This window comes from Bos grunniens, chromosome 10 (assembly GCF_055505025.1).
Source record: "Bos grunniens cultivar Pamir isolate PY7600 chromosome 10, Bosgru_T2T1.0, whole genome shotgun sequence".
NCBI classification, from domain to species: Eukaryota; Metazoa; Chordata; class Mammalia; order Artiodactyla; family Bovidae; genus Bos; species Bos grunniens.
The window spans coordinates 43,769,224-43,792,401 of NC_141174.1; the positions used below are offsets into that span (position 1 = coordinate 43,769,224).

At 38.1% G+C, this 23,178-nt stretch overlaps 1 protein-coding gene across 4 annotated transcripts in view; it reads right to left on the bottom strand.

The window, feature by feature from the left end:
- Positions 1 to 16,232: 16,232 nt before the first annotated feature.
- SPPL2A (signal peptide peptidase like 2A) overlaps positions 16,233 to 23,178 on the bottom strand; it is a 56,349-nt gene continuing 49,403 nt past the window's right edge. For all 4 annotated transcript variants that reach the window (XM_086320917.1, XM_086320916.1, XM_086320915.1 and 1 more), the window contains one exon: positions 16,233 to 20,089. In XM_086320917.1, coding sequence (XP_086177043.1) covers positions 20,015 to 20,089 — 75 coding nt within the window. In that variant the 3' untranslated portion in view covers positions 16,233 to 20,014. The remainder of the gene's footprint in view (positions 20,090 to 23,178) is intronic.

Sequence of the window (23,178 nt, forward strand, 5' to 3'; positions counted from 1 at the left end):
AGACCACGTGAGGGGCGCGTCGTGTGCGTCGCCGCCCGCGGGCCGGGTCACGTGGAGGGCGCGCGCTCCCTCGTTTCCAGGCCGCGTCTTAGCGCGTCGCGCGCGCACGCGCTGGGCACGAGCGCCCTACCCGCACCGCCCCGTGTTAGCCGAGTTGGGTAGGTTGTTCTCCCCAGGGCTGCGTGGACTACGTAGGCCGGACTTCTACAAAAGTCTGTCTCAGCTTGGGGAGTGGAACTTAAGGAAGCGATAGCTGAGGGTTAAGGTTCCAGACCTCTGGGACCCTGGCGGAGTTGCGACATGGTCACATCTCTGCTTACTCGGCCTGGCCCCTGTCTGCATTCTGAGCAGCTTTCCCTAGCCCTTTGGCTGTGCCTCAGCGAGGGTGGAGGCCTTAGAAGTTATTCTCTCCTCGTCCAAAATGCAAAATTGTCTTACCCCAAATCATGTTCTTCCTCTAGCTTCCTCTGTTTCTGCTAGCAAGAATTCTTCTGTCTTTAACTGTGGGCACTAGTCTTTCCTTCCTCAGAAATCACCCACAGGCACGCATACACCTAAACCAGAGTGCAGGTTTTTTTTCTTTTGCTCTTGCACCAGCCCAGGTTTGACAATTAGGGATAATTTATTAAATGTTGCTTTTCATACTCCAGAAAAGCGTCAGGAGTTCCTCTGTCTGATCGTGTGTGATGTGATTCTTTGTTAAATCTTTTAAAAACTGCTTTCTTGAGGAATAATTGACCTACAATAACCTATGAGTAGTTAAATATACAATTTGACGAGTGTTGACATATTGATATATCCAGGATATCATCACACTCAAGATTGTGAACGTATTCATTACCCCCAAATTTCCTTCCACTCTTTTTAATTCCTCCATCTTGTCCCTCCCCATCACCGCCTCTTAAGTGAAAGGCAGTCAGTCATTTATGTGTTTGCGACCCCATGAACTATACAGACCGTGGAATTCTCTGGGCCAGAATACTAGAATGGGTAGCCTTTCCCTTTCTGCAGGGGATCTTCCTGAACCAGGAATGGAACCGGGGTCTCCTGCATTGCAGGCTGATTCTTTACCACCTGAGCCACTGGGGAAGCCCTCTTAACAACCACTAATGTGCTTTCAGTCACTATAGATCAGTTTGCACATTCTAGTGCTCAGTCACTAAATCATGTCCTACTATTTGTGAGCCCATGGAGGACGGTAGCTCACCAGGCTCTTTTGCCCATGGGATTCTCCAGGCAATAATACTGAGGTGGGTTGCCGTGCCCTTGTCCAGGGGATCTTCCTCACCCAGAGATCGAACCTTGCATCTTTTGTATCACTGGTGTTAACGTGCAGGTTCTTTACCACTTGGGCTTCCCTTGTGGCTCAGCTGGTAAAGAATCCGCCCGCAATACGGGAGACAGGGGTTTGATCCCTGGGTTGGGAAGATCCCCTGGAGAAGGGGAAGGCTACACACTCCAGTATTCTGGCCTGGAGTATTCCATGAACTGTGTAGTGCATTGGGTCTCAAAGGGCCGGACACGTCTGATCGACTTTCACTTCTTTACTGCTAACGCCACCTGGGAAGCCCTTCTCCAGCATAGAGTTTTATGTAATGAAATTATGCCCTATGTACTTTTGAGGGACAAGGGGAATCTGGCTTCTTTCAGCCAGCATAGCTATAACTTTCAATTCACTGAAGTAGAATATTCTTTTCTTAAATATTTTTAAAAGTTTATTTCTTTGACTGTACCAGGTCTTAGTGTGGCATATGGAAACTTAAGTTGCAGTATGCAGGATCTTTAGTTGCTGCATGTGAACTGTTAGTTGCAACGTGTGATCTGTTGGTTGCAGCACATGAGATCTAGTTCCCCAAAGAAGACTGGAACTTGGGCACCCCTGCATTGGGACCTTGGAGTCTTAGCCACTGGACCACCAGGGAAGTCCCTGAAGTAGGCAATTCTCTTCAACAAAATTGATCCACCCATTGTTTTTCCTAACAGGCTTTCGCTATACTTGTGAACAAGCTTTAAGTACAAATGTACCCTGGAGATATTTCAAGTTCCATTCCAGATCGCTGCAATAAAGTGAATATTGCAATAATCTGTGTCATACAATTTTTTTGTTATCCAGAACATATAAAAGATGTATTTACCCTATACTATGATCTGAAGCAACAGTTAGAACTGGACATGGAACAACAGACTGGTTCCAAATAGGAAAAGGAGTTCGTCAAGGCTGTATATTGTCACCCTGTTTATTTAACTTATATGCAGAGTACATCATGAGAAACGCTGGACTGGAAGAAACACAAGCTGGAATCAAGATTGCCAGGAGAAATATCAATAACCTCAGATATGCAGATGACACCACCCTTATGGCAGAAAGTGAAGAGGAACTAAAAAGCCTCTTGAGGAAAGTGAAAGAGGAGAGTGAAAATGTTGGCTTAAAGCTCAACATTCAGAAAACGAAGATCATGGTATCCGGTCCCACCACTTCATGGGAAATAGATGGGGAAACAGTGGAAACAGTGTCAGACTTTATTTTTCTGGGCTCCAAAATCACTGCAGATGGTGACTGCAGCCATGAAATTAAAAGACACTTACTCCTTGGAAGGAAAGTTATGACCAACCTAGATAGCATATTCAAAAGCAGAAACATTACTTTGCCAACAAAGGTTCATCTAGTCAAGGCTATGGTTTTTCCTGTGGTCATGTATGGATGTGAGAGTTGGACTGTGAAGAAGGCTGAGCCCGAAGAATTGATGCTTTTGAACTGTGGTGTTGGAGAAGACTCTTGAGGGTCCCTTGGACTGCAAGGAGATCCAACCAGCCCATTCTGAAGGAGATCAGCCCAGCCCATTCTGAAGGAGATCAGCCCTGGGATTTCTTTGGAAGGAATGATGCTAAAGCTGAAACTCCAGTACTTGGCCACCTCATGCGAAGAGTTGACTCATTGGAAAAGACTCTGATGCTGGGAGGGATTGGGGGCAGGAGGAGAAGGGGATGACAGAGGATGAGATGGCTGGATGGCATCACTGACTCGATGGACGTGAGTCTGAGTGAACTCCGGGAGTTGGTGATGGACAGGGAGGCCTGGCGTGCTGCGATTCATGGGGTCGCAAAGAGTTGGACACGACTGAGCGACTGATCTGATCTGATCTGATGATCTGTTAAGTATACAGTAGCGTTATGTCTTTAAAAAGCACATACTTTAATTTAAAAATACTTTATTCCTTAAAAAATATTAAGCATCTGACAACACAGTGTTGCCACAAACCTTCGATTTGTTTAAAAAAAAAAAAACAGTATTTTTTAAGTGCAATAAAACAAGGTATGCCTCATCAAGTAGAAAAAGAAAGTACAAAGTGTTAGTTGCTCAGTTGTATCTGACTCTTTGCAACCCCATGGTCTGTCCATGGGATTCTCTAGGCAAGAATACTGGAGTGGTTGCCATTCCCTTCTCCAGGGGATCTTTCTGACCCAGGGATCGAATCGAAGTCTCCTGCATTACAGGCAGATTCTTAACCATCTGAGATACCTTATTGAGTGGGACCAAAGGTAAAAAAATGTTTTAAAATGTGTCATATCCTTGCTACTAGATAGATTGTCAGCCTCTTGGGGAAGGGATCTAAATGTTTATCATCTAGATCTCAGCAGGGCCTATATACTTCCTGCCTTTGGGGAATTTATCATCTGAAAAGTAGAAACAAAGCAGAAGATCAAAAAAAAAAAAAAAAAGAAACCCAGAAAAGAATGCTTTGTTCTCCGTGGTCTTTGTGTCTCTGGCCTTTTTGTACACCAAAGTCCCCTTGCTTGGCTGGTGTAGAAAGTTTGGCTAAGACTGTGCTCCCAATACAGGGGGCCCAGGTTCAATCCTGGTCAGGGAACTAGATCCCACATGCTGACCATGCCACCACTAAAGATCCTGAGTGCCACAATGAAGATCAAAGACCCTGCATACCACAACTAAGACCTGGCCCAGCCAAATAAATAAAAAGAATTTTTTAAGAAAGGATATAAGAATCGCCCCATGATACTTGATATCCAAAACTTTTTGGAAAATTGGAACATTTAGTCTAGAGTTAGAAATTGTGCCTTCCATATCAGTAAACAACAAATATTGCCCATGATCAAGCCATCAGCCACTACCACCTTGTGCTCTGAGGGGAATTCAGGACAGAGAAAGACAGGATATTGGCTCCAGATAGTTAAGATGCGGATCAAAGGAATTACTTCAATGAGCCCAGACTCTTGCATCTTCCCATACATAGGATCCTTAACTTAAGATGTCTGTTTTTTGTAATTAGCAGTAATATTTTGATGTTCAGTTACTTTTTTTTTTTTTTTTCCAGCAAAACTCCAATGTAACCTGACTCCTCCCTTACCTTTTTGGAACAGTTTCTCGGAGCTGTCAAAGAGGCTGTTTCCAGGCTATAGTACTCAGTAATGTCCTCAAATAAAACCTAATTCTCAACTTTTATGTTGTGCTTTTTTTTTCCAGCCAATACCTTAATTGAACTACTGAAAATAAATTCTGTAGTTTACAGGTGACCAGACAGCCCTGAAGTTCACATATGCTGACCTTCAATGAGCTGTCAGTTCTGCTGGATGAATTTATTCATTCCAAAAAAAAGTGTTGAATTCCTAAGAATATATCAAGAACAGTCCTATTCAATATTCAGTGCTGAACAAGATGGAGAAATGCAATATTTCAGATAAAGTTCATTAAATGCTCTCTTCTCTCACTTCTTTCTCATAGAGGCTCTGTTTCCATTTTGGTCAATGGCATCTTTATTTTCCACTCTCACTGGATCACATACTCATTCTCCTCCCTACCTTTGCCCAGTTATTTGCAACAATTAAACATTTACTACTATACTCTATTTAAAACATCAAGTGAAGTTCATGAAATATAAAAAGATGTAAAGCTTTGGTATTGTACCAACTCTTGGATTTTTAGCTTTCAGTTTAGTGTATACATTCTTAACCTCAGAGGGGATGACATCACCTCCTTCAAGGTAGTGAAAATTGCTTCTTGGGGGAGTGGTGAAAAATATTACTTTATATATGTGTGTATATATACACACATATATATCTAGCACAGATATACACACAATACATAAACATTAACATTTCATGAAGGGAGCATGGAATTAGGAAAAACATCTCTAAAAAGACTCCATAGTGGAGTGATCATGAGAAAAAGGATGAGAAACACTGGTCTAGTGGGACTAGAGATGGATACAAGCCTAACTTATACCAAAAATAAATGTCTTAGTAGCTGTGTTAGTCAACCTCCCGTAGGACCCTCAGTGTTCCTCATTTCCTGGTATTCTCACTCTTGTGTAGTTTCCTCCCACAATGAATAGGGCTCATCAGTGTAATCAATGGGATACCGTGAAAATGGCAATGTGTGACTTCTAAGCTTGGCCATAAGAGACATTTTTGGCTTCCCCCTGACTCTTTTAGATCACTAATTCTGGGGAAAACCAGCTGCCATGTCATGACTCAAGCAGCCTCTGAAGTGGAACATGTGACAAGGGACTGAGACCTCCCAACAACCAATACCACTTACTGGCAAAAAATGTGTAGCTGCAGGAATGGAAAATAGTACTGACACTTTGGAAGATAGTATGACAAAAACTAAACATACTCTTTTGTTAGGATCCAGCAGTTGTGATCTTTGGTATTTACCCAAATGAGGTAAAAACTTTCGTCCATGTAAAAATATGCAAATAGTTGTTAACAACAGCCTTATTCATGATTGCCAAATAATCAAAGAAATCGAGATGTGTTTCATTAAACGGATAGAGAAACTAACTGTAGTACATCCACACAGTAGAATATTATTCTGTGATAAATGAATTATCATGCCATGAAAAGACATAGAGGAAACAAATATTTTTTAAGAGAAAGAAGCCAGTCTGAAAGGCTAAAAACTGTATGATTCCAATTCTGTGTCATTCTGGAAAAGGCAAAATTAGGGAAATGTTTAAAAGTTAGTGATTGCCAGAGGTTTGAAAGGAGAGAGGGAGGGATGTATAGATGGAGGATAGGGCATGTTTAAGCAATAAACTAGTCTGTATGATAGAGTAATGAGGATACATGTCATTATACATTTGTCAAAACCATAGAATATACAACACAGAGTGAATTTCAGTGTAAATAATGAGCTTTAATTAATAATAAGGTATCAATGTTGGCTTATCAATTGTGACTAATGTACAACACTAATGCAAGATGTTAATAGTAGGGGAAACTCGGGAGAGGGGGAGGGTTTTGAAAGGAGTGTAAGAGAACTCTCTATACTTTCTCACTCAATTTTTCTATAAATGTAAAACTAAAGATAAAATATATTAATTTTTAAAAAAATCATATGGGGAAAGTAGAATAGAAACACAAGTCAAGGACAGAAAAAGAATAACGTAAAATTTCTTACTTGGGAGACTTCCCTGACAGTCCAGTGTGTAAGCTCCATACTTCCAATGCAAGAGGCATGGGTGCAATTTCTGGTCAGGCAAATAAGATTCCACATGCTGCATGCAAGGCCAAAAAAAATTTTTTTTTCTAATTTTGAAGAAGAGTTTACTTTTTTTAAGTGAATGGCGATGAGTATCAAATAATATTTAAAATCCAAGTGATAAAGTTTATATTTAAAAGTTTCTAAATTTTATTTTGTTAATTACATTTATTGCAAATATTTTAAATTATGATAAAATGTGTGAGTTACATAGTGCTTTTTTTACACTGAAACATATTTTATTGAGATATAATTGACATGTAAGGTTTTATTAGTTTCAGGAGTACAACATAATGATTTAATATATGTATATATTACAGAATGTTTACCACAATAAGTATAGTTAACCCATCCATCCCTAGTAGCTTTTCAAATTTATTTTAAGTGATATGCAAACAAAAATATCTGAAGACCATTATTTCAAAGCTCTTTCATTGTTTTGGAAGGAAATAGAGACAGCCATTCTGTTTTTAGACTTCCAGTTTCATAAGTACATTAAAAAAATTAAGAACCGAGAGAAAAGAAATAGATTATATAGCTCTCAAACTGTAAAGAGGAGAAATGGATTAAAACAAAAACAAAAGCTCAATCAAAATAATGTCAATGATTAGCCCACAATTTCTTCTTTGTTTTTATAATTTAAATTTGTTAACAAATATATACAGTATTTGGTGTTCCATTTACATTTGGAAATTTTCAGAAGCACATTTTGTTGATTTAAACTCATCAACAGCTACAGTAGGGATGTGGCAACTGTAAAGCAACTATTTAAACATTAGCAAATTCTTTGTGGCTTTCGGGTATTTAACAGTAAAGAGGCTTAATTTTAACCTAGAAAAATATATCTTTGGTATGCTGTAAGTTTACTGTAAGTTACATCTAAAGCGACCAATAAGTAGTACAGTTTATAAATGATGACTATCTCTGACACTAGCCAGGTTTTATGATTTCCTATAATTATTTTAAACATGTTTCACCTTGACATTGACACAAATAAGTATAGAGGTTTATATGCAGATAAGTAAAAGTAAGCTCCATAGTAAAACAATTGGAAAGCATCAGGAGTCCTTACTTCTGAACATTGAATAGTGAGCTTTTGTTGGGTGGTTTCTATCTTTCAGGTATTGCTGTATTCACTAAATGTATATTAAGTCCTCTGAACTCTATGAACTGGATACTGTTATTTTCATCCCTACTGTTCAGAGGAGGAAACTAAGGCACAAGGCAGAGTAAGGGTTGCAACCAAGGCAGTCTAATTCCACAGTTTATGTCTTTAACCCTTATGCTGTATTACCTCTTGTGGCAGTAAAACACAACTGAGAAATCTGTCACTAATAATAGAGATCAGTTTATATATGATTCGGTCTTTCACAAAATCTCTTCCTCAAACTAATTAATCAGCTAATCAAGATTCTTTGTTTACTTCACTAGGTCCAAATATTTGGCTTACATAATTGTTTTCACATTAATCACACTCTGACTTCTCCCTGAACGGTTTTGCCACCAGCATTAAGTCCCTGGGCAACTGAGAAGGCAACAGTGTGACTCCAAGTTGAAGAACATGGGCAACATATGAGTTAAAACAATTAACATTGATTAAAGTATTAAAACAATTAAAAAGAGAGCCAATACATGAAATGTTTACTTTATGTACAATTTCCCTGTCATTTAAATTAGACCCTCATAAATGTTTGGCAAATCCTTTGTTTGTATAAGCAGAGTGATTAAAGCAGTTCCAAGAAATTTTGTTGTACTTTGAATTGAGGATTAATGGATTTTCTTTCTTAGACATTCTTTCAAAATAATTAACTTGTTTTGTAAGAGGAAAGCTTATAAAATGGCACCAAAAATACCGGGAATGTTTCAAATATTAATCTTTAACCCCAATAGCTTATTATGGTGCCTGGCATATCATAGTTATTTAATAAATAGTTCTTGAATAATTGAGATGGTGAAAATCAGGCTTCTTCAATTAGAGCATGTGTGGCACCCCACTCCAGTACTCTTGCCTAGAAAATCCCATGGATGGAGGAGCCTGGTAGGCTGCAGTCCATGGGGTTGCTAGAGTCGGACACGACTGAGAGACTTCACTTTCACTTTTCTCTTTCATGCATTGGAGAAGGAAATGGCAACCCACTCCAGTGTTCTTGCCTGGAGAATCCCAGGGATGGCGGAACCTGGTGGGCTGCCATCTATGGGGTTGCACAGAGTCGGACACGACTGAAGCGACTTAGCAGCAGCAGCAGCATATATACTATGGACATGATGCCATTATCACATTGAAAAAAAAATAATTATTTGATATCATTTTATATCTAGTTCACAACCAAAATTTCCCAACTGACTCACAAATGTCTTATTTAGTTGGTTTATCGAATTGGGATCCAAATAAGTTGGATCCCAATTCAATAAATGTGAGATTTGGGTGTCACATTACAGAAGTTTCTTCTAATTTAGAGCAGCTCTTTGTTTCACACTTTTCTCCCCTATGCTATTGATTTATTACAAGAGCAATTCAATTGTTCTTGAGAATGTTGCATATTCTGTAAGTTTCCTCCCTCAAGCATCATTGAAGATCTTCATCCTTCATATTTCCCATTGTTAGAAGTTCATACTCTAGATTTGATGAGATTTCAGGTAATCTTTTTTTTTCAAGAACACTTCATGGTGCTTTGTACTTCACACTGCACCATGTTGAAAGGCCTGTGATGTCTCGTTGTCGCACTTTTAGTAATGCTGCTGCTTACTGCTGCCATGCTGCACTCAGTCGTGTCTGACTCTGTGACCCCACGGACTGTAGCCCACCAGGCTCCTCTGTCCATGGGATTCTCCAGGCAAGAATACTGGAGTGGGTTACCATTTCCTTCTCCAGGGATTTTGGCAATCCAGGGATCAAACCTGTGTCTTCTGCATTGGCAGGCAAATTCTTTACCAACAGGGAAGCCCTTTTAGTAATGCTAACATTTATCAATGATTTCAGGTGCTGACACCTTAAGCCCTCCTCTCATTTAATGGTTTTATACACTGATAATCATTGCCTAAACCAATTATTTCTTTTGGAATTACAAAATTGTTATTTTCTAATCCTATCATTCATGAAGAGTCACACATCTCCTCTATTTCATGTAGCTGGGCAATTTTTTTTCCCCTGGCTCTGGAAGAAAAACGAGGTGTGTTCTTTGGAGAGAGTAAAACAGAGGTCTCCGACTTGGATGATACCCGTTAAAATAGAGGATGTGTATCAGTAACACACTGAAAATGGTGTTTCAGTGAATGTTTGCAAGTAGAATGCTGAGACTGTCAACACTTTCCCTACCACATGATTCCAGGAGACTGGAAGACACTTTTCTGAGCAATCTGATCAGCCCCAAGAGAAAACATTCAAATATACTGGTGTTGGGGTTTCCTGATAGCAGAGCCAGATTATCCTACAATGCAAGTGTCATTTAATAAATCCACTTACGTGCTCAGAGTGTCCAACTGTATTTTTAGTATCATACTATTAAACATGAGCAGAAAACTAATGATTATCTTCTCTTTGAAGAAAGCTTCTAAGATATAACACACAAAAATGGAACTGGAAAAAATAAATGGTGTTTATATACAAGGGACAATTTCAAAAACAAACAAAAACCCTATTAATATTTTCAAAACATTAACAGAATATACAGCACTAATAAACAGCAGTAAGATACAATAAAAAAATAAAATGTCAGAGAGCAAAAAACAAACAATGATCTCTTGGAAATTTTAACATGATAGCAGAAATAAATTCAATAAAAGGATTAGATGTTAAGGAAATCTTCCAGATAATGGGGCAAAAAGATAAAAGGTAGAATATTTGAGAAGAAAAGTAAGACAGGAGGTACAAAATCAATATAATTATGGATTCCAGAAAGAAAAAAGCAGAGAAAATGAAGGGAAGGAATAACCAACTAATTTAAGAAAATATCCCCCAATTGAAAAACAGAGGTTACTAGGCTGAAGGGACCCGTGGCAAGATCAGCATAATGGATGAAAATAAACCCATTCTAAGCATACTTTGGAACATGCTACTGCTAAGTCGATTCAGTCGTGTCCGACTCTGTGCGACCCCATAGACAGCAGCCCACCAGGCTCCACCATCCCTGGGATTCTCCAGGCAAGAACACTGGAGTGGGTTGCCATTTCCTTCTCCAATGCATGAAAGAGAAAAGTGAAAGTGAAGTCTCTCAGTCGTGTCCGACTCTTAGGGACCCCATGGACTGCAGCCTACCAGGATCCTCTGTCCATGGGATTTTCCAGGCAAGAGTATTGGAGTGGGGTGCCATTAAACCATCCACTTTTTATCTAAAATTTAAATGGGCACCCTGTATTTTATCTGGGAAATCTACATTGACCTTATCATTACCAATATTGTCAGTTCCTCATAATTTCCATTTCTATCAATTTACCTGGACTACCACTGCCATCTATTCAATTTTTTCTGCTATCCCAAACTCAACAATCATTCAAAACTATAGGGACCTATGATTATTATAGGGACCTGCATTTAACCTAACACCTTTTCACTATCATTTACAATCATTACCACCACCCCACCACCCCCTGCACTGTGCCTCAAATCCTCATGTTCTTCTTTACCCAGTTAAAATTCATGGTTAATAAGTTATATTCACTCCTTAACACACATCCTAAATTCATTCCCTGGTTCCTCTTTTGCTTTCAGGAATTTGCTTGACTAAATCACAGCCCTGGTTGTATTCAATATTACACCTTATCTTCAGTTACTGGGGACGAACCCTCCATAATCCTATTTAATGCAAGCCCTTCTACTTGGACACTAGGTTCCATCACCTCTGGCCTATTTAAGTATATGAACTTAGTTAATTCTCCAATTTCTTTCCAACATCATCAAAATATCTCCTTTTATTGGATCCCCATCAACATTCTCCCAAAGAAAAGGCAATGCCAAAGAATGCTCAAACTGCCACACAATTGCACTCATCTCACATGCTAGTCAGAGAAGGCAATGGCACCCTACTCCAGTACTCTTGCCTGGAAAATGCCATGGATGGAGGAGGCTGGTAGGCTGCAGTCCATGGGGTCGCTAAGAGTCGTACACAACTGAGTGACTTCACTTTGACTTTTCACTTTCATGCATTGGAGAAGGAAATGGCAACCCACTCCAGTGTTCTTGCCTGGAGAATCCCAGGGACAGGGGAGCCTGGTGGGCTGCTGTCTGTGGGGTCACACAGAGTTGGACACGACTGAAGCGACTTAGCAATAGAACATGCTAGTAAAGTAATGCTTAAAATTCTCCAAGCCAGGCTTCAGCAATATGTGAACCATGAACTTCCAGATGTTCAAGCTGGTTTTAGAAAGGCAGAGGAACCAGAGATCAAATTGCCAACATCCACTGGATCATCGAAAAACCAAGAGAGTGCCAGAAAAACATCTATTTCTGCTTTATTGACTATGCCAAAGCCTTTGACTGTGTGGATCACAATAAATTGTGGAAAATTCTGAAAGAGATGGGAATACCAGACCAGCTGATCCACCTCTTGAGAAATCTGTATGCAGGTCAGGAAGCAACAGTTAGAACTGGACATGGAACAACAGACTGGTTCCAAATAGGAAAAGGAGTACGTCAAGGCTGTATATTGTCACCCTGCTTATTTAACTTATATGCAGAGTACATCATGAGAAACGCTGGGCTGGAAGAAGCACAAGCTGGAATCAAGTTTGCTGGGAGAAATATCAATAACCTCAGATATGCTGATGAAACCACCCTTATGGCAGAAAGTGAAGAACAAAAGAGCCTCTTGATGAAAATGAAAGAGGAGAGTGAAAAAGTTGGCTTAAAGCTCAACATTCAGAAAACTAAGATCATGGCATCCGGTCCCATTACTTCATGGCAAATAGATGGAGAAACAGTGGAAACAGTGGCTGACTTTATTTTTCTGGGCTCCAAAATCACTGCAGATGGTGATTGCAGCCATGAAGTTAAAAGATGCTTGCTCCTTGGAAGGAAAGTTATGACCAACCTAGACAGCATATTAAAAAGCAGAGACATTACTTTGTCAACAAAGGTTCGTCTAGTCAAGGCTATGGTTTTTCCAGTGGTCATGTATGGATGTGAGAGTTGGACTATAAAGAAAGCTGAGCGCTGAAGAATTGATGCTTTTGAACTGTGGTGTTGGAGAAGACTCTTGAGAGTCCTTTGGACTGCAAGGAGATCCAACCAGTCCATCCTAAAGGAGATCAGCTCTGGGTGTTCCTTGGAAGGACTGATGTTGAAGCTGAAACTCCAATACTTTGGCCACCTGATGTGAAGAGCTGATTCATCTGAAAACACCCTGATGCTGGGAAAGATCAAAGGCAGGAGGAGATGAGGATGAGATGGCTGGATGGCATCACCGACTCAATAGACATGGATTTGGGTGGACTCCAGGAGTTGGTGATGGACAGGGAGGCCTGGTGTGCTGCAGTTCATGGGGTCGCAAAGAGTCGGACACGACTGAACTGAACATCAACATTCAAAAATGCTATTATTTCTCCCCTTGTCAATACCCCACTCCCATTCCAAACTTATTTCTTGACCCATTTCTCTCCTTCCTTTTATAATGGAACTCTGTAAAGGAATAGTATTTGTTCTTTCCACATTTATCTCTTTCCATTCCAGTGACACCTAAACTGACATTTGAAGGGTATGTAGGGGATGGCTGAGTGTGAACTGTGGGCCTGTACACAGAAGAGCTTCTTAGGAAGAAGAGTGTAAGGGGCAGGAATGAAGGAGAGGAAAATAATGGGAAATTAAGTTAGAAAGGGGGCTTCCAGATGGCTCAGAGGGTAAACAATCTGCCTGCAATACAGGAGACACAGGAGAGACGGATTTGATTCCTGGGTTGAAAAGATCCCCTGGAGGGAGAAATACTGAGAAATACTCACTCCAGTATTCTTGCCTGGAAAATCCTGCGGACAGGAGTCTGGCAGGCTACAGTCCATGGGGTCACAAAGAGTTGGACACGACTGGGCACATGGCATAGGGGAGTTAGGAACAGGGACTAGAAAACCATATTAAGGAAACTAGACAGTTTTTAAACAAATTTGGTGCTATTAAAGGTTTTTTTTTAAACACTTGAATTTGCATGATCAGATTTTCATCTTAGAAAGATCACTGGCAAATGATGTGGAAGGGGAATTGATAGTGACATTAACATCTGAAAGACCAACTAAAAGTCTGTTACAGTACAGGTGAATTAAATTGAGTCCAATTGAGTTGTTGGCAGTGGGGATGATGAGTACTAGAATTCTTTGAGAGATGTTTGGAAGAGTATAGAGAGGACTTGGCCCTTCCATTTATCTGTTTTATTTCTCTGCACTGAAAGGGGCTGGAGCAGATTTTATAGAGAAAATAATAAGTGAGGATTCAACTGAAGATTCAAGTGAGGATTCATTTGTAAAAAAAAAATTACTTGGTTTTCTAAAGCTAGCAGAATCTATTAGTAGGTAACTATTAATTAGAACCCAATTGATACCTTTCCCACTTAGCTAGAGAGGTGACCCTATGATCTAAATTGGAAAGTTGTTTTTAACATAACATGTCAAATAGTAATTTTCAGCCAGGGGTAAGAATTATTTACCCCAACCTCCTAAGAGAGCTGTTAAGAATTACTGCCTTGCTCTCATTTACAGCGCTCTCTCCAGAATTCTGCTGAATCTGGGTATTGCTGCAAGTGCAGTGTCTACTCTAAGAGCTCATATGCAGGTTGTTGAAATTTCCAAATTTTTACCAAGAATACTTTGTTATCATCAGGGTTGCCTGGAATTGGACATTGTTTTCCATTGTTATGCCCTTCAGTGATACACTATTTTGATTTTTGCTTTTTTTTTTTTTTTTGCCTTGCCACTCAGCTTATGGGATCATAGTTCCCTGACCAGGGACTGAGCTGGGACCCACAGTGAAAGCACTCAGTTCAGTCCTAACTAGTGGACCACCAGGGAATTTCCACTTTTGCTTTAATTTTTGGGGGGACTTTTGGTTAAGGGTGACAAGAAATATTGAAAACTTCTAATATTTATTCTAGAGTCTTCATGCAATTATAGAAATGGGAATGAACTTTAAAAATTAAGTTCTACTGCTATTTTCTAGCCAAGTAAAATGAATTTCAAGCTAATAAGCATAATTTGTAAAGAATATAAATTTTAAGATAAAAAACATGACAACTGAGGAACTTCCCTGGCTGTCCAATGGTTAAGACTCTATGCTTCCACAGCAGGGGGGACAGGTTCTATCCCTAGTCAGGGAATTAAGATCTGTATGCTGCATGGTGTGACCAAAAAATAATAAAAAATAAATAAAAAACATGACAATTGGTTAAATATTTCTTCCTTTAGTCCCACATTATACTGTTTACAAACCTTAGAACCTAAAGAAAATGATATGAGTATTTTCTTAACCATCTATTAGTATGAATACCTATTAAGAGGGGAGTAATTTTTCAGCATTTTTTATGATTTGTATTTTGAATCTTAATAAATATCTATTGTCGGGGTCTGTGTGGAGGTTGGAAAAGAATTTGCAGTCATGAGGCAGAATGAGAGGAAAACCAAGTGTATGAGTGAGAGACACTGTTAGGACAGCGGGCTGGCTCAAGGGAAAGCCCACCCCTTTCACAGGTCATTTTTATAGCCTCAAGACAGAAAATTCCTCCTGGAAGGGAGACATTAGGTGATTGGCTAGGATGCTAGAGGGTGGGAATTTTACCTAGTATGGGGTTAGGGAACCAGCTGGTTTAGATACTAAGGCTCATGGCAACAGCTGCTATGGGGCTTGGTCACTTCCAGAGATTTTTGTTCTGTGACCCTGGCATGTTGCAGTCCATGGGGTCACAAAGAATCGGACATGACTGAGCAATTGAACTGAACTGAACTGACTTTGGTATAGGGCTCCATATATACATGACAGAAAATGTAAGTGGTACAAGAGTATACGGTGAAAAGTAAGTCTCCTTCTCACTGCTGTGCTCAAGCCATCATACTCCCTCTCTTCCTAAAAACAGCCTCTCTTTCCAGTTTCTTATGCATCTTTTCAGGTATATGGACCTGTGGAATGAAACAAAATCCCTTCCCAGATGACACTAGTGGTAAAGAAACCTGCCTGCCATGGGGGTGTGAAGAGACATGGGTTCTATCTCTAACTCAGGAAGATCCCCTGGAGGAGGGCATGGCAACCCACCCCAGTATTCTTGCTTGGAGAATCCCTTGGACAGAGGAGCCTGATGGGCTACAGTCCATGGGGGTGGCAAAAAGTCAGACATGACTGAAGCGACTTTAATGCATAGAGGGGATAGGACTTCTTAACATGTGGTCAAGACATATATATCTGGGCCATCCACATGCTAGTTAAAAAAACAAAACAGTACAATGGCAGCAGGAATCTTAGTAACTTGTGAGAATATCAGCAAAGCTGCAAATGCTAGGGATAGTCATTACAAAGGGTATGATAATTTCTTGGTTAAAAAAAAAGTCTATACATACATCAATTCAATAAATACTTATTAAGGGTCATTATGTATCAATATAAATTTCTAGTAAATGATATTTGTGGTATCTAGGTTATGGATAATTTGTCAGAGTTAAAATAACTACACATTTTTGTGATTATTATTATTTTTATCTTATGTGAACATGATCTAGTAGCTTTCAGTTCATTTTCAATTATTTTTCAAATGAAAACAAACTCAAATTTTATTTTAAAATAGAATTTATTGAATACATAGTGAATTCAATACATTAAAAAAAACCTTTTCTTGTCAGTATTGGCACATAATGAAGATTTAAAGCACTGCCAAATTAACACTTTGAAAATTTTTAAATCATGTTCCATAAAAAAATAAAGCCTAGTAGTGTTATAAAAGTACTGATTTACACTAACATATCAAAGGGTTAAAAGAAAAGAATTCCACACTCAAAACTTCATTTAAGAAGTAAAAATTCAATCATGTATTTTAAAATAGGTTCTCATGTGATAAAAAGACAACAAAGTATAAAAGGGGCAAAATCCACCTAATTTATACTGACTTGTCTCACTGGGAAATCCTATAGGCTGACCAGGTAAATTTTAGATATTGAAAAAATAAATCCATATTCTGAAGGAAAAGCAGTTGTTTATGATGCATTTTATGCCTAATCAAAGAAATACATAATGACATTAAATATTCTACATTTTTTCTTTTAGTTGTCCCTTAATTGCCAACAATGTAGAACTATTCTAAAAAACCTAGTTTAAAATTTTTTCCCCCAATGAACATTTTCTTAGATACAAAAGCTGTCCTTAATTATGGAAACATTAAACAAGGAAATTTATAATCTTTACTGTAATATGGCCACTATAATACTCTTATGATCAAATCATAAGTACACATAATTTCTTTCAAATTCCAAAATGTTCAGTGATTTGATTCAGATCTCCTGAATTTACAGAGTATCTTTCTTGCAGGAAGCATAAAATGATTTTTGTTCAAGATTTTGATTTCATTTTCATTACCCTCCCCTATCCCCTTTAGAGTTACCTCTGAGGTAAATAGAGCACTGAAAACAACAAATTTTTAAACTACAAAACTGGTTATCTGGCATCATTCTGAATAGATTCAGCATTTCCCCTTGTTAATGGGAAAATACAAAGCCTTCAAACTAGTATAATCCACTAGTTTGAAAAGCAATTTCTATTTTTGAAGTCTCATTAACTGAGATTAGGTTGAAATTTTAGAGACAAATATTAAATAAATTAGTTCAAATATGAAAATAAATTTTGCTTATACCTAAGGCAGAAATTGGGCTTTTCAGGTGGTGCTAGTGGTAAAGAACCTGCCTGCTGATGCAGGATACACAAGAAATGCAGGTTTGATCCCTGGGTCGGGAAGATCCCCTGGAGGAGGGCATGGCAACCCATTCCAGAATTCTTGCCTGGAGAATCTCATGGATAGAGCCTGGTGGGCCATGGCCGATAGGGTCACAAAAAGTCGGACATGACTGAAGTGACTCAGCACGTATGCACACAAAGCAGAAATTAAAAGAGCAAAAGAAAACTGCAAAGCTCATTTGTATTTACTACAAATGTACCATTTCATCAAAATCTCTATGAACATGTAACTAAAATCAGTGAATGCCAACAGAAGGGCTAAAACTCTTCCTTCAAAAGAAAAATAAATTGCTGAGTCTACTAATAAGATATTGCTAATCTAAAAAAAATCTACAAGCTAGAAGAAAACAATGTAGCAGATTATCAAAGTCCTTTCCCACAAAACTCATATTTACCTTTGCTGAACTGAAGTAAAAATCATCTACTTTTACAGTTTGAGAAAGAAATGATAGTCTTCTAAAGGCAAATTTTCATCTTTCCTATCTTCTGTTCATACTTTGATTCCCCAAATAAAATATTTCTGCACTTTACTGTAATTTTTATAAATATTTTCAGTTCAGTTGCTAGAAAGGATTAAGTAATACAAAGTTGATACTGAAGACAGAGAAACTCAAGGAATTTCACTTTTTGTTTTTTCTATTTAATCAGTAAGATTTAAATACCAAACTAGAACAAGATTTTACCTTCTTACTAGTGGTTGGATAAAGTAGAATTTGTATCAAAGAACTAAAATTCCAGATTTCTAGGTATAAAATTTTCTGTAACATTCTTCACAAAATGTGGTCGAAGTTTTTGAACATCCTAAAGCTGGAATAAGAGTGCAGATAACTTTACTTAAAAAAGCTGTATTTTGGCAAACATTTTATTGATATTATAAATGAAAATATAGTTGGGAGCTTTCACCTGGCACTTAATCTGTTCTTCTATCCGAGTCTGCCAAATAAATTAGATTCTTTGGAAAAAATTCAAACTTGATATTATGGAGGCAAAATCAACATGAACTCTTACTTGTCAGATACTTATTTGTCATTTGCCATAAACCAAGTGACCCATAAGTCTATTAAGTAGAAAGAAGGGCTCTCAAGGGAGCTTCTATATCTGTAAATTACTCAGTAACTTAACAATCTGGGAAGATATCAATGAATCAAAAGTATCTAATTCCCTCAAATGCTAAATTTAGATCAAACATCAAAGGTTTGAAACATTTCTGAAAGGTGTTAGCTTTATCTTTTAATCAGTAAAACTGGCCTTAGAATGAAAAATCATAGATGTGTTCACATATCTTATACATTATTTACAGAAATACAAAATCTTGCTGTCTTTGCAATCATGTTTCACTTGGAGATTTCTTAAGAGAAAAGAAAAGAAAATAGACAATGTGACCTATGACTCACAGGATAATGTTCAAGTTCACATATGAGACTGAACAAAGAATGAGAAAATTTTTTCAAGTTGGAAGGAACCAGAGTGATTACTTGGTCTAACATACTCATTTTGCAGATGAGAAAACTGAGATACAATTGCATTGAGCTAATAAAATTTACTCAAACTTTGTAATTAAATTGAGACTAACACCCAGTATCCTGTTTTCTGTCTCCAATTCTTTCCTCTGAAGCACAGTTTGTATATTAGTAAACCATGCTTCACCCAAATTTTAAAAAGCTAACAGTGGTCGCCTATGGGGAAAGGAGTAGGAATTAGGGGAGGGAAGGTAGAGGAAGGGATTATTAGAGATGTTAATACTCAAACAATAAGTCATATGTATTAATATATAATTTGCTAAGAAAAATAATTTTTACAAAATATTAAGTCTTAATCTTAACATTAGTAGATCCAAACTTCAGAGATCAGAAATACCATAGTGGAATTATAGGTTAGTTTAGAAATTTAAGCTACATCTTCAAGGAAACAGAAGACCACTGAAAAATGTGGATTTCAATTTTTGTTTCCTTTCAAATGACTAGTTTTATATGTTTCTCTATAAATGGAAAAATATTCTAATATAACACATATGCAATCTGAAGTAATTTAGGTTCTCAAGTTTAAAAAAGGATTGGGATTTTTAAAAACTTATGCTACAAAAATACACTTTTATCTATATTCCCAAATCATATATTTCTAACCTCTGCAGTGATAAAAGGCCCAAAATTCCACCGCTGAACTGCCTTCTTAAATGATCTTAAACAGTTAGTTCTATAGAGCAAAAAGTTTGCATAATTCTTTACAGTAAAATCTGCTCAGAAACTCACTTTGACAAATACTTTTATCTATCATTAGAGTTGAAAGAAACAGACTTCAGTAAGACAAGTACAGGGGTAGGTGAAGAGTTTTTTTTTCTTATAAAAATATACTATATATAATACATCCTGAAAATTACACAGACCATATGCTTTTATTTAATGTGAAGGCACAACTTTAACATAGTTAAAAGCAATTGTATTTTAATTATTTATCATGTAATTAATTGTCAGTACCAGCTCTTATAGATACATATTTGCAAGCATATCGTTGAAGTTTCTTTCAGATTGTCAATTCAAAAGTCAATTTAAAAAGTCAAACTCTTAATTTGTAGAAAATCAATCAACACATTATTGCACATCCACATATTATTGTTGGACAATCTGTTCACCAGCAGTCCCAGGGTTTTCTTCATTTGTTGCATAGTCCAGATGGTCCATCATCTAGGCATAAATAAAAGATGTTAGGAAATGTAAATTTTCAACTTGCCCCAAGTCACGAATTTGGCAAAAGGATTCCAAATTTTTTTTTAAAAAAAGACACAGAGTGTTCCATTGAACCAAGCACTCTTTTTGGAGCAGTGTACGGTTTCCACAGCCACATTCCTCAGGACATGCTCAGGGTGACAACTCCTTCAGGAAGCCTAATCACTGGACTCAGGGCCAATGTGGTAAGTGCCTTCTCTGGATCTTCCACTACTTCCATCTCCCAATATGAATATCGCCCTGTGTGGCAGTGGAGACTCCACCACAAGATATTCCTGATGCAAGCAGTGTCCACTCCTGGAGGTGGAAAACTAAAACTGGTTCCACAAATCACTATGCTGGTTCAGGGACAGTGTAACCTGGTTGATGCTTTGAATATTGACCTTAGGATAATTTAAAAATGACATATGAAATTTTTAAAAGACTGTATGAAAAAAATGTCTACTAAGAATAAAGAAATTAAAAGTACTTAAAGGTCAAATGATATCTAAAAACAAAATCAAGAATAATACATTTGCTATAGACTATCATGGACCGAGGAGCCTGGTAGGCTGCAGTCCATGGGGTCGCTACGACTCAGACATGACTGAGCGACTTCACTTTCACTTTTCACTTTCATGCACTGGAGAAGGAAATGGCAACCCACTCCAGTGTTCTTGCCTGGGGAATCCCAGGGACAGGGGAGCCTGGTGGGCTGCCGTCTATGGGGTCACACAGAGTCGGACGCGACTGAAGTGACTTAGCAGCATAGACTATTTTAGCAGAATTACCAGTTAAAACTTTTCTCAAATGATCACTTTAATTCTTCTCATATTCTCATAAAAATATTATCATATTTGGAGATAAAGGAAGAAACTGCTTAAATATTTTCAGTGTTTTTACCCTGTTCTTCATATAAAACTACCTAAAAATAGAAAAAAAAATACTTCATGTCTTTCTGAAGACTGTCAAAGATTTTTAGTGATTAAATTTAAATACTGGATTTAGAAAAGGCAGAGGAATCAGAGATCAAATTGCCAACATTTGCTGGATCATCGAAAAAGCAAGTGAGTTCCAGAAAAACATCTACTTCTGCTTTATTGACTATGGCAAAGCCTTTGACTGTGTGGATCACAATAAACTGTGGAAAATTCTCAAAGAGATGGGAATACCAGACCACCTGACCTGCCTCCTGAGAAATCTGTATGCAAGTAAAGAAGCAACAGTTAGAACTGGACATGGAATAAAAGACTGGTTCCAAATCGGGAAAGGAGTATGTCAAGGCTATATATTGTCACCCTGCTTACTTAACCTATATGCAGAGTACATCATGGGAAATGCCAGGCTGGATGAAGCACAAGCTGGAATCAAGATTGCCAGGAGAAATATCAATAACCTCAGATACGCAGATGACACTACCCCTTATGGCAGAAAGCGAAGAACTAAAGAGTCTCTTGATGAAATTGAAAGAGGAGAGTGAAAAAGTTGGCTTAAAACTCAACATTCAGAAAACGAAGATCATGGCATCTGGTCCCATCACTTCATGGCAAATAGATGGGAAAACAATGGAAACAGTGACAGACTTTATTTACTTGGGCCCCCAAATCACTGCAGATGGTGACTGCAGCCATAAAGTTAAAAGACACTTGCTCCTTGGAAGAAAAGCTATGACCAACCTAGACAGCATATTAAAAAGCAGAGACATTACTTTGCCAACAAAGGTCCATCTAGTCAAGGCTATGTTTTTCCAGTAGTCATGTATGGATGTGAGAGTTGGACTATAAAGAAACCTGAGTGCGGAAGAATTGATGTTTTTGAACTGTGGTGGTGGAGAAGACTCTTGAGAGTCCCTTGGACTGCAAGGAGATCCAATCAGTCAATCCTAAAGGAAATCAGCCCTGAATATTCACTGAAAGGACTGATGCTGAAACTGAAACTCCAATACTCTGGCCACCTGATACAAAGAACTCACTCATTGGAAAAGACCCTGATGCTGGGGAAGATTGAAGGCGGGAGGAGAAAGGGGACAACAACAGATGAGATGGTTGGATGGCATCACCGATTCAATGGACATGAGTTTGAGTAGGCTCCGGGAGTTGGTGATGGACAGCGAAGCCTGGCGTGCTGCAGTCCATGGGGTTGCAAAGAGTCGGACATGACTGAGCGACTGAACTGAACTGATGTACTTTTTCCCTTCTCCTTCATCAAGGAGTAGAAGACAAGGAAAATAAATATTCTTATTTTTAAAAATTGAGTCTAAAAGCTTTACTGCTTTTTGGAAGAGGAAGCAGAGAAAAGAATAATTCCAAATGGGGTCTCTGGAACTTGCCAAAGAAGAATACAAACATGAGCTGAAGCTTTCAGTTGATAACTGTCTCAAGTGATGGAGTCAACTTATAAAACCCCAACCTGCTTATATTCTATGAGTCATTTCAAGCCCCTGAACAATCAGTTTTGTGGTCCTCTATTTGCCAAAGATATCCCTAAGATTATTACTATAATCTTGCATAATCATATCACTTCTGGAGTAAGGGATCAAATCCCAAATCAAGATAGGTAATAGAAAAGATGAAGTTGTTGAAGAGTTGATTTTAGTTACAATTTATATGACAGGGAAAGGAGAAGCATATAAGATATATTTAGGCCCTTTTTTTTCTAGTAGTTTAGACACTGGGTGTAAGAGGCTGGAGCTGTAGGGACACAAAACTGAAGAATGGATGGTGGGGAAACACTCTTTCTTCTCCAAGACCTGCTGATCCTGATAACTGTCACCTAATGAAATAATAGTCTATACACTCTAAGTTATAATATGCTTCTTCTTTCCTAATTCTTTGGTACCTCATTGGCACTGTAATCTAATTCCTAAATAAAGAGATATATTTAAAAAAAACTTGTAAAACCAACTTACTGAGAAGTAGTATCTCTACTCTGCATTTATTTTTCATCACTGACTTTTCAATAAAAACAGTATAGAAACAGAGAAGTGCAAACTTGAAACAGGTTTTTAAAAACACAACAAAAATTAATATAGGTAATAAAATTAGCTGGCAAAATTCATGTAAATTGTT